Below are 11328 nucleotides of genomic sequence, written 5' to 3'. Positions count from 1 at the left end.
GTGGAGATTACTTAAATAAAGGCAAAAAAAAAAAAAGCTAATTCTTAGAGAAAGGGCTAGAACCAGGCGTCAGGAGGTAGCTTTTTCAAGGTCAGTGAGTACATCAGGGCAGAAGGTCTCGTGGGGCACGAGGACCTTCCTTCCTCTCATCCTTCGTCCTCCCGCTGTGGGGAGAGGCTCACAGGCAAGGAAGGGTCAGGGTGATATGAGCTGAGTGGAGAGAGCAGAGAGGGAAGTAAGGGATGGAAGCAAAGGCGTTCAGGGGGGCAGACGTCTCTGCGCAAACAGGACCACAACACCTACAGCAAGGAGGCGGGAAGTCAGCTCACTTGCCCGGGAGCTGGGGAGCCCAGGGCCTGAGCTCACCCAGGTGACGAGAAGGCAGATAGTCAGCGTGGCATCTGTTTTTATTAGAAAACCCCATCTGGTCAGCACTCCCCCGACCCAGAACAGAGACTGGGTAGCCTCTGAGAGTCCCTCAGCCTTCATCTGATCTTCCAGCCTCTTCCGAGAGGGGAGGGCAGGGATGAGGGTCGAGTCGGGCAGTCTCCCGGCAGTCTCCCGAGCGCCCCCTCCTGCGCACCTCCGAGTTCACACTGCAGCGCTGCAGCGGGCACCAAAGGGCCCTCGAGGCTCGAGGCTCGTTGCTAGAGGCATTCCTGCCTGTAGGGCTTCAGGACGGACTCCGAGGCCTGGTCCTTCACTCTGGTTGAGAGCAGGCAGGATCCAGAAGGTGGCAGGGGCTAGGGGATGAGAGACCGCACTTGAGAGACCCTCTGGAGTCTGGAAAGCACCTGGATCTCCTGGGCGGGGAGGGCCGAGGAAACCCCTCAGTTCTTCTTGGTCTTGGGAGTGTCGTACTTCCGCTTGCTGGAGTACCACAGCAGCAGGGGGATGCCGATGGACGGCAGCGTCATGACTCCGAAGGCCGCCCAGTCCAGCTGTGGAGGACAACAGAGGCCCTGCTTACAAGTCTGGATGAGGGCACGGGAGGGCCGGGAAGGAGGCGGGCACCGAGAGAGGGAGCAGCGCAGCCCAAACGTTCAGCAGAACCTCAGCACAAAGGCCTCTCTGGCCGCTCCCCGACAGAAGGGCTCTCTCCACACCAACCTATCTTCCAAGCTATGGTGCCCAAGGCCTCACCTGACCTGACCCAGACTGGAAGAGAATCTTCTCTAGCCCACCATGGTGTTCCCACTCAACCTTCCCAGCACTCTGCAACTCTCCGAATCTAAGCACATATTCTTTTAAACCTCAAAACAGACCCAGGACTCCAAAATGGGGCTCGACTCAGGGCTGCGTAGAGAAAAAGGGCAGTTTTTTGGTTCTGGCCATCATGATCTCATGGCCAAAAATCTCTAATCATGGGTAAATCAGGACATTTGGTGGCAGTCTGTGTCAGACCTGAAAGAACAGGTATGACAAGAACCAACAAACTAAACAAATCTTCTAAGGAGACCAAGAACTCCCACAACCAAAAGCGTGTGCTCATCCCAGGGGAAGAGAAAGAGGACACTGCGGAGCTTACAAAATGCGGGGAGAATCTCCTATCAAACTCCCGCTGAGCCAGGATTCCTCCCTGTCCAGGGGCGCTGGTAAAGCCAATCTGAAAGGAAGACAAGAAAGGCATTAAGGCAAATCCAAGTCCTTCTCATGTGAGAAAGGGCAGTCCTGACCGACCCAATCCGAAGCATGACATTCTCGGATCCCAAAGGCGCAAGAGCTTCCAGAAGATGCGGGAAAATAAAGAGCTGCATGATTCTCAGGGTGTTGTCGAGGAGTCAGTCGGGAGCCAGGAGACACATGATGAGCTTTTTCTCAACAAGGCAGGCCAGGCATGCAGCTGAAGTTAAACCAAATCCTCTTTGTTCACCTCAGGCTCTGGAAGAGTGGCTCACACCCCTGACCCCTCTGCAGGACGAGGTGTGTGATGGAAGGACTTGCCCTTGGCAACGGCTGCCCTGTTCCTCCAGTGGAAATGCTCTTCCATACCTCACCAACTGACAGGAGGCTCCAACGACCTAAGGAGCATTTGCGAAAGCACGGAGCCCCACCCAGACGCACACAGGAGAGGAGGGGCCGGGGCCGCAGCATTCCGCCCTGGAGAGCAGGCCGAGAGCTGCAGCCCTCTGCAAACAGCCTCGCTCAGAAGTGGCAGCCGAGCCTTTGATTTTGTGTTTCTTAACCTATCAAATACCGGGTAGAACCAGAGTCCTAAAGCTGCTTCTGAAAGCAGAAAGGACACAAGATGTGAAAACCGAACTAGGATTACAAGAATATGGTTCCATGTGGTTTGTAAAAAAAAATTCACAAAGGGCAGTGAATGTCAGAGACTCTAAGATTTCTTTAAGTCCTACGGTTGACCTGTTGAGTGTTTTCCCTGCTGTGCATTCACTATGCAGCCTTCAGCCCACTTTAACATCTTGTCAGAGGCCTTCATAAACTCACGGCCAGAGACAGTGTCCCCATCTTCTTGGTAGTCCCCAGATCCTAGCACACTATCGGGGCTCAGTAAGTGTCTGCTGACCTGTTTGACAACCGATCAAAGGATTGTTTACTACCGATTTTCTATTATACGTGAGAGAGAAAGACATCGAAGACAAAGTCCCGGCCTCAAGGAGTTTATGATTAAACTGGGAGGGGGAGTGGGTAAAGACCTACGCCTAAAAAAAAGAGGTACTGAGATAGCACACAGTTAAATTGACTGAAGGAGGCCGTCAGGGCTCTAGAAACTTCTATGCAGTCAGCAAACGCTTGCTGAAAGAGCAAGGACAAAACCGTGGGGTGTAAAAGCAAAAACAGAAACAAGGGCATGCAGTCCAAAGCTGGGTCTTGAGAGAAGAGGGAGAAAGAATGAGAATGGGGGGGGGGGGGTTGGAAGGGGCTCGGCCTCCTGAGGGTGGAATATGCCGGAAAGCTGGAGACAGAGGACAGCTACATGACCAGAGCATCTGCGGCAAGAGCTGTCCAAGCAAGGGAAAGACGGACACAGTGGAGACTGGGAATGAGCGCAGAAGATGGGAGGGAGGGGCATGGGCGACCACACACTGCGTGGCAAGCTGCATGGTCCAGATTAAAAGCAAAGCGGGAGGGAGGATGAGGAGGGGAGGCTATGGTTCTCCTCTCCCAACATCTCAACTGCTTCATTCTGGATCTTTACAATTTGAAACCTCCTTCCTTCCTAAGGGCAGCACCTCAGCTTCTGGTCCTTCTTACCGTCCTCAGAATTTAGTGGTTGCCCTGGAGAGTTTCTGCAAGTTTTCAAAGGCAAGCAGATCTAGGCCCATCCAGCTAAGGTTTGGGCAACTTACCACGACGGGCCCATCCTCCTGGGCCAGGTAAGTAACAGTTGCCGAGGTAAAGTTGAAATAGCCGGCCTTGAGCGGGCGCAGGACCACGGTGTGGGAGACGTTGCTAGCGCTGGCCCGACAGTCAAGGAAGCAAGAAGATGAAGCTGAAGTTGAAACATCCTTTCAACGTGTGGACTAGATGCACCGTTCACAAAAAGGCTGGCCCACACATGTGATTTCATGCCTGCAATCCTCTGCGGGAATAATAAATACAGACCTTTCTCTAAGCCTGAAATGTGGGGTATAATAGGATGTCTTCCCAGCCAAACGTAAGGGGTCTCGGAGACACTCAATACACAGGTTCACGCTGTATGCAGTCCTGGGTTTCTGAAGTCAACTTTCAAAGCAACACATAGGACGGATGAAAAATCATTCTCACAGAAACTCATTGACTAACTGAAGGAAGACTGAAAATACAAAATAAAAACAAAAAAACCGAAAGAGAACACTATCCTCATTGGTAAATCTAAATACTTTCATTCACGGGGGGGGGGGGGGGAGTTAATCTAATTCCACTCGGGAAATAACTGGTGGATGCCGATAAGACACCCACTGAATGAGAAATGTCTTTAGGAGGCCACCTGGGGCCTCCGTGCTAGCAGCCAACCGACTTTCTTCTAAAAGCGGCTTAAATATCCTCGTCCAGCCACAAACGGCCTCCTAAGTGTCTACCTTGTCCCCATACAGTATGTTGTAGTGCCTTATAACCTGAACTCAAGGACCCTCCTTCCTCAGGTCTACCCTCAATCACGCTCGATTTTCTACTGTCCCATCTTTTCTGGAGAGGACACAAAGAACGGCCACACGCAGCCAGACTATGTGAAGTGACGTTGCTGATTCGTTGGCAATGTGTCCGCGTCTTCCCCAACACCAGCCTTCACCACCCAGTGTCAAGGATACGGGGCAATCCGGTCCCATTTGACATTGAGCATTCCGGAGACAATGCCAAAGTCCTCCGGAGGGAAGGAATCATCAGATAACTCCACGTCTAACGCAGCGCTGCAAAATGGAGAGACAAAAGAGGTAAGGAAGTAACGGATACAGAAGTGAAGTAATCAGCAACTGGGGGCGCCTGGCCGGCTCAGTTGGAGGAGCACAGGATTCTTGATCTTGGGGTTCTGAGTTCGAGCCCCTCACTGGGTGGAGAGATTACTTAAAAATAAAATCTTAAGAGAAAAGGTAATCGGCAATTACATCTGCCTGCTTATCCTAAAAAATCAGAACTACAAAAGACAGATGTGAGTCACACAGTAACTTGGGTTGGTTGTACTGAAGAATCAAGGTCTAGGACTGGGTTCTCTGGCTAAGAAGCACCAAGGAAGGGCGCCTGGGTGGCTCAGTTGGTTAAGCGACTGCCTTCGGCTCAGGTCATGATCCTGGAGTCCCGGGATCGAGTCCCGCATCGGGCTCCCTGCTCAGCGAGGAGCCTGCTTCTCCCTCTGACCCTCTCCCCTCTCATGTACTCTCTTTCATTCTCGCTCTCTCAAATAAATAAATAAATCTTTAAAAAAAAAAAAAAAAAAGCACCAAGGAAGGAATGGGCCCACATTCTCTCTTGCCCCAATTTCTGCGTCTACGTGTGTATATATATACTCGCTTCCTTCAGACAAGCAAGACACGTATGGAAGAGAGAATTAAAGCAAATAAAATTAAAGAAAGGCAACACACATGCTTACAGGTTAACGAAAGAAAAGAAGCTGAAACCTGCAAGCCCGGAGGTAAGGAAAGATCGGGTCTCATCTTCCTCCCCGTTTCACCCTCATTCTTGCTTCTTCTCCCCTCAGAAACTCTCCCAGCTCCAAAAAGTGGAAGACGGTTTCTGGGAGCTTAGGTGAAGCAGGTCCAGGAGAGCGTTCACTCGCTCCTGACACCTGGTGCTGCGTGTTCCCCAAAGGTCTCCGTCCCCAGCTGGGAAGTCAAAGAACTTCAAAAGGGCGCAAGCTGCAGCCCCTGGGCCCCCTCACCTCGAGCCGACATTGTAGATGCTGTACTGTAAGGTCAGGTCTCGCCCCTCCACGGCGTATCTGTTCAGCAGTGACTTGGAGGCCAGCAGCCGCGCTCCGTCCTCTGCATGACTGACAGCAAACAGGGCCAACAACACCGATACCAGCAGCCTCATCTTCGGGGGAAACGCCCAGTGGGCGGCAACTCAAGCACGTAAGGCACCGCAATCTTCCCGGCAGCGCCCCCTTACCGAGTCTGGCAAAACTCTTAACCTCACCAAAGCAGCAGCCCCCTCCTCCTCAGCCAGCAGGGCTGACCCACACGCCGGGATCTCCCACCTGTCCGCCCCGCCGCCCTCTTCCCGTCGCGCGGCCGGGGAGCCACCGGCTGGTGGGGCCGTCCCTCGCACAGGCCTCCTCCGCCCAGCCCCCCGGGGCCCTCCCCACGCACCCTGCCCGCGCCCCACCCCTCCGGGCCGCCACAGCCCTTCCGTGGGTCCCTCCGGGGCTCAGCCCGCTCGGCCCTCCCCTTCTCGCCAGGAAGACACGTCCCCCGCCGGCGCGCCCCTCTCGTCCCCGCCGCGGCCGGGCGGCCCCTCCGCCGCCGGGCTCTTTGCGGACCCGGGCGCCACCCCGCCCGCGCCCCCGCGGCTCGGCGCTCACCGTGCGCACCCCACAGGCCTTTCGGGGGCCACCAAGACCGGAAGAGAGCGTCAGCGGCCCAGGGGCCGGAAGTGAGCTACGGTCGGAAGCCTCGGTGCTCCGCGCGATGGCTCCTGGGAGTTGTAGTTCCCGGCCAGGCCCCGCGTCTGGCTCTGCGGCGCCGGCGCGCGCTCTGGGCCCGAGAGCGCCTGCGCTACCGCGTGCGGCCGCCCGGGGCAGGTGCCCTGCAGGCTGGGCCAGCGGTCTGCGGCGTCCAGTGCACCGGCGAACTGCGAACCACGGGAAAGCTCTTCCTCTCAGGGCTGCCGCCATCCTTCCCGCTTCCAGGCGACAGACGTGGTGCTCCCCGCATCCAGGAAGTCGCCAAGCCCCGAGCGTCTCTTAGAAGCCCTTCGCCGTGCCGGCTCTCACCGCTTTGGCCCGTGCTCACCACCGATGCTGCGTTCGCTGCGGGGCGCGCCCTGCACTTTTCCGTCAGCTGCCGGGCAGATGCCCCCAAACAGCGTTCGGAAAAGGCTGCCTGTGGGGTTCTGCACTCGAGAATTCGGGTCTCAGGTGTGCCGCGCACCGGCAGGTGTCCCTTCCGTAAGGCCTCGGTTCTCCAATCTGTAGGAGGAGGTAATACAGCACTCTCCAAGTGGCGGAGGGCAGGTCTGACCATGTGTGTGAGACTGTGAGCACGTCGTCCGGCACAGGCACGAGCTTGCTGAAGGCCAGCCGTCAGTATTGCTGTTGTTCCGTCTGCCTTGGGGCACTTCTTCGCTGAGCACGCATTGACCGTGAGCCTTTTGTGCCGGCACGTTCCAGGTCGTGAGGTGCAGTGCCGGGGAGGACGGAGGAGATTTCTCCTTGCTGGGACTTAACGTTCTCGTGGAATGACACACGTTTCCTGTATTTGTTCTAGCAGGCCCTGCGTTCCGCACCTCCCAGACCAGAGCTCCTTGAGGACAGGTCGTCTGTTTGCATTGCCCAGCGCCATGCCTGAGCACGTGGTGGGGACTCCAGGAGCGAATGACAGCTTGTCTGCACGCACCCTCCAGTCTGCTTCTCTTTTCTTCTCCAGCCCATCGCTCAGGGCCGCGTGGCGGGCTAATCCCTTGGCTTTGCCAGACTACCTTGCTCTTTCACAGTACTGGACTTTAATATGCTTTGTCCCAGTTGTTTCTGGCCTGAAAAAGCCACCTTAATGATTAGATGCTATTTCTCCAGCGCACACTTACCCAAAGGCCCTACAGTGCTGCTGAGCACAAAGGAGGTGCTCAAAAATACTTGCTGATCGTGGGAATTTTATTCCTTTCCAAAGCATTGTTTTCATAGCAATTTCTCCAGGCTTGGAAAGATACGAAGTGGTTCTCAGACTCAGCTGCACGCAAAAGGCCTATATCTTCAAAACACACAGTCTAGATACCCCACCAAGAGCCACTCAGGATTCAGGAGAGAAATGTCTCCAGCCTTACTTTGCCCGTCTATGCCCCGACCCTCTGCCTCTGCCCCTTCCAGCTGAGTCCCTTGTTCACTCACTGATACACTGAGCATCCATTTTGGGGGGCACTTGTCATGCACCAGGTGCTGCGATAGTCATTGTGGGAGATACAGAGATAGGGTATGGTATCTGCCCTCAAGACTTTAGAACCTAGTGATGGGGTGAGATATACTCATGGCCATAGTGAAAAGGCAAATGGAATGTCATGCACCCTTTAAAACACACACACACACACGCACACACACACACCCCAGCGGCTCGCATTGTCCATGGAATCACATCTCTTTGTCTGACAGTCAAAGCCCTCACTGTCGTCCCTACCACTCTCTGCTTTAGCCAAACAGACCACTCCCTCTTGCCCACTTTCTCGCTTTCAGACTTTTGAGTGCAAGTAACTGAGTCAACAATCGCTTTTATTGACTTCTTACTATCACCAGCCCTATGCTAGTTTCCAAGAGAACAAACATATATAATACGCACTTGGAAGAGTTTGAAATGGCGGGGGGCTGGCGGGGTTGGGGGACAGATAAACAGATTCATGACGCTGTCCTAAGTGTTCTGAGAGAGGTTAGTATGTAAAGGCCCTGGTCTGCCTTTACATTCTCTTCATTGTCTTTTTGATAAATAAGGGTTCTTCATTTTAATTATAATGTTCTCTAAAAAAGCAGTTGATACTGCCTGAGAAATCCTGCCTCTGGGTGCTTTGGGTGCACATGTGGACTGCGGACATTTGGGAAGGAAATAGAACATGACACCTACATCCACCACCGTCAGTGGTGAGCACTGTTCACTAAAGGGACATATATCCAAGTGAGTCTGCTTCACAAACCCCTTGGAATTATAGATTGCTTTTTCCTTTCTTTCTGTAGAACCAGAGAGAACCTTGGAAAATGCTGTGTTAACAGACCATTTCACCCCCAGCACCCTGACACATCCCACTGTGGATGGGAGAGTCTCAGACAAAGCCTGGGTTGGTGAAGACACATCGTCTCTGTCTACAGTCTCCCTATTAGAATCTGTTCTGACTAGAGAGATTTCAACAATCAATTGCTAAGGGAAATGTTTCTGTTGAAAGACTTCCAAACAAATATGGTTGCTTCCTGCCATCCTCAAAGGAACCCCAAACCAAGAGATTGGGTAGAACCTTGTTAGGTGTGCAGGGAACCGTGTGCCAGGAACAGAGACATGCAGGGCCCGTGTGAGCTGCTCACTGCTTTCCTGCCCTGTTCCCCCAGATAGTCACAACAGAGCCCAGTCTGCCCACTGGCCTCTCTTCCGGGATCTGTAACAAGAAGGCAACCAAGATAGTGTGTGGCTAAGCTGACAAGGAAATGGCTGGCTGCTTTTTGGCTGGTGGCTAGGCGGGCACCCGGAAAGAGCCTCACTGCCAAATCGAGGAGGCTCTGATGGGCATAAGCTAGCTGGAGGGGCATTCTGTAAGAGGTTATGGATTAAAAAGATCATACCACTTTTCAAGAAGCATCCAGAATCACAGCAATGACAGCAAATTCGCAACATTTTTCTTTTTTAGATTCATTTTTTTTTATTGTGGTAAATATATATCTAACGTGGGATTCGCCATTTTAACCATTTAAAATATACAGTTCAATAGCATTAAGGACATTCACATTGTTTGTTATAGAACCATCATCACCATCTCTCTCCAGAAATTTTTCAACTTCTCAAACTGAAACTCCATATCCACTAAACAATAATGCCCGTCCCCATCTCCCCACCAGCCCTGGCAACCACTACTCTACATCCTGTTTCTATGAATTTGACTACTTTAGGTACTTCATGGAAGTGGAATCACACAATAAACTCATTTTACACAAATAATTCATGCTGATATTCTCAGTGAAACAAAATCAAATACAGAAACAGTGAGTCTAAATGTCTGCATGCAAATTTAGATGCCCAAGAAATGTTGACTACCTTATTTTTCTGTAATCAAACCTAGTTTCTGTTTCCAGCCCTTTTTCCATAGAGTAGCAGCGACTTAATCTCTGTTAATGCAGGGACTCCCCGGTCATTTTCTTCAGAGCAGTCTCTAATTTTCTAGAGGGCTCCCGATGTGCCAGATGCATGGTGCTTGGTTATCAATACTTTTTTTTTCCTCTTAGCTATGGGATGTCCTTAGGAATCATCAGGAGAGTTTTTTTTTAAGATTTTATTTTTTTTTTAAGTACACATTTCTTTGCCATCTAGTGTTTTATTTTATTTATTTATTTATTTTATTTTAAAGATTTTATTTATTTATTTGAGAGAGAGAGAATGAGAGACAGACAGCACGAGAGGGAAGAGGGTCAGAGGGAGAAGCAGACCCCCGCTGAGCAGGGAGCCCGATTGTGGGACTCGATCCCGGGACTCCAGGATCATGACCTGAGCCGAAGGCAGTTGCTTAACCAACTGAGCCACCCAGGCGCCCTTATTTTATTTTTTTAAAAGGATTTTATTTATTTAAACAGAGAGAGAGCAAACACAAGCAGGGGGAGCCACAGAGGCAGAGGGAGAAGCAGGCTCTCAACTGAGCAGGGAGCCCAATGCGGGGCTCAATCCCAGGACCCGGAGATCATGACCTGAGCAGAAGGCAGACACTTAACCAACTGAGCCACCCAGGTGTCCCTTATTTATTTATTTTAGAGGAGGAGGGGAGAGAAAGAGGAGGGGCAGAGGGAGGAGAGAAACCCAAGCAGGCCCCAAGCTGAGCGTGGAGCCTGATGTGGGACTGGATCTCACCACCCTGAGATCATGACCTGAGCCCAAATCAAATCACTTAACTGACTGGCCCACCCAGGTGCCCCCTGCTTATCAATACTTTTCCTTTCTGGCATCCATTAAGCCATTCGATCCTGTCTGCTCTCGGGCTATGGGTTCCATCGGAGCCCAGTCACACCCCCTCAGCCTTATCCAAGGGCTCCCCAGGCATAGTGACCCTCCCCCCTTCCCCTCCCTCTACTTCAGAGACTTGGTTGGTCTCTCCAAGCCCATCACTTCTTCCTTGCTACTCAAGGGCAGTCCTCAGTTCTGCAAGCCGGGCTGAGACTGGGATGAGCAGGAATCTTGAAGCTTGTCTTAGGCCCCCTGCCTGGGCACACCCCAGTGCTGGCCAAGAACAAGAACATTTTCTTCCATAATCACAGTAACATCATTGCACCCACGAAGTTTGACACTGACATAATATTCTATTTTCTGATGTAGAGTCCATATTCAATTTTCTCCAAAATGCCCTCTATGACTTTCAAAGAGAATCTAGGGTCCTACGAAGGGTTACATATCGCAGCATTGCATTTGAGGGAGAGGGGCCCAGGCAGCTCCGGCTCTTGGCACAAACTAAGTCTTTGGATCCCTTGAAAATCTCAGACAAACCTGGCACCTGAAGTTCTCAGTGGACTGTTTTCCGCTTCTTGCCAAATGCTTCTCCAGCACATGTGGATTCCAAGGTGGATTCTGGAGTCTGCATCTGCCTCGTCTTGAAGCCTTTTGAGGGTTTGCGCCATTTTTGGAATTGGACCACAGTCTCTCTAGTTAAGCCTGGTCTTCATTCTGCTCACCCTGGTAGGTAGGGGTTGGGGAGTGAGCATTTCCAGCCTCCTCCTGCTGAGAAGTAAAGCAGGGGTGTGTGTGCGCATGTGCCCGCATGCCCTCTCAGCCCCATAGAGGAGCACCCCGCCAACCCCTGGGCCTGGGACCCCACCCTCCTATTGCTACGACAACCACTTCTGTGAGGACATGGAGACTAAAGAATTGTGAGCGTGTAGTGGGCGGCGAGCGGACACGCCAGAGGCTCATCACATTAGTGATCAGAGAACTTTATGATCATGAAGAAGAAAGAGAATGTGTCTTTATCTTCCATCCTCAAAGTAAGGGGGCAGGCAGGCGCACAGGC

The 11328-nt window shown here is 52.3% G+C and overlaps 1 protein-coding gene across 3 annotated transcripts; it reads right to left on the bottom strand.

Annotated features, from left to right (window-relative positions):
• Nucleotides 1-389: 389 nt before the first annotated feature.
• On the bottom strand, nucleotides 390-6086 carry SSR2 (signal sequence receptor subunit 2). Of its 3 annotated transcripts, none has more exons than XM_006736715.3 (6): nucleotides 5957-6083; nucleotides 5315-5469; nucleotides 4251-4349; nucleotides 3312-3420; nucleotides 1529-1606; nucleotides 390-941 (listed from the first exon to the last, which is right to left on the bottom strand). In XM_006736715.3, exons 2-6 carry the CDS (start codon nucleotides 5467-5469, stop codon nucleotides 831-833), a joined length of 552 nt encoding a protein of 183 aa, XP_006736778.1. In that variant the 5' UTR covers nucleotides 5957-6083; the 3' UTR covers nucleotides 390-830. The 3 variants fall into 3 exon arrangements, with proteins under 3 accessions (XP_006736778.1, XP_081681576.1, XP_081681575.1); XM_081825450.1 differs by having other exon boundaries at nucleotides 5315-5539; nucleotides 5957-6059; XM_081825449.1 differs by having other exon boundaries at nucleotides 849-1404; nucleotides 5957-6086.
• Nucleotides 6087-11328: the final 5242 nt, after the last annotated feature.

The sequence above is a fragment of the Leptonychotes weddellii genome, chromosome 6, assembly GCF_054177405.1.
Source record: "Leptonychotes weddellii isolate Sample4059 chromosome 6, ASM5417740v2, whole genome shotgun sequence".
NCBI lineage: Eukaryota > Metazoa > Chordata > Mammalia > Carnivora > Phocidae > Leptonychotes > Leptonychotes weddellii.
The sequence above is the reverse complement of the archived record's forward strand: the minus strand, read 5'-3'. Positions and strand labels throughout refer to the sequence as shown.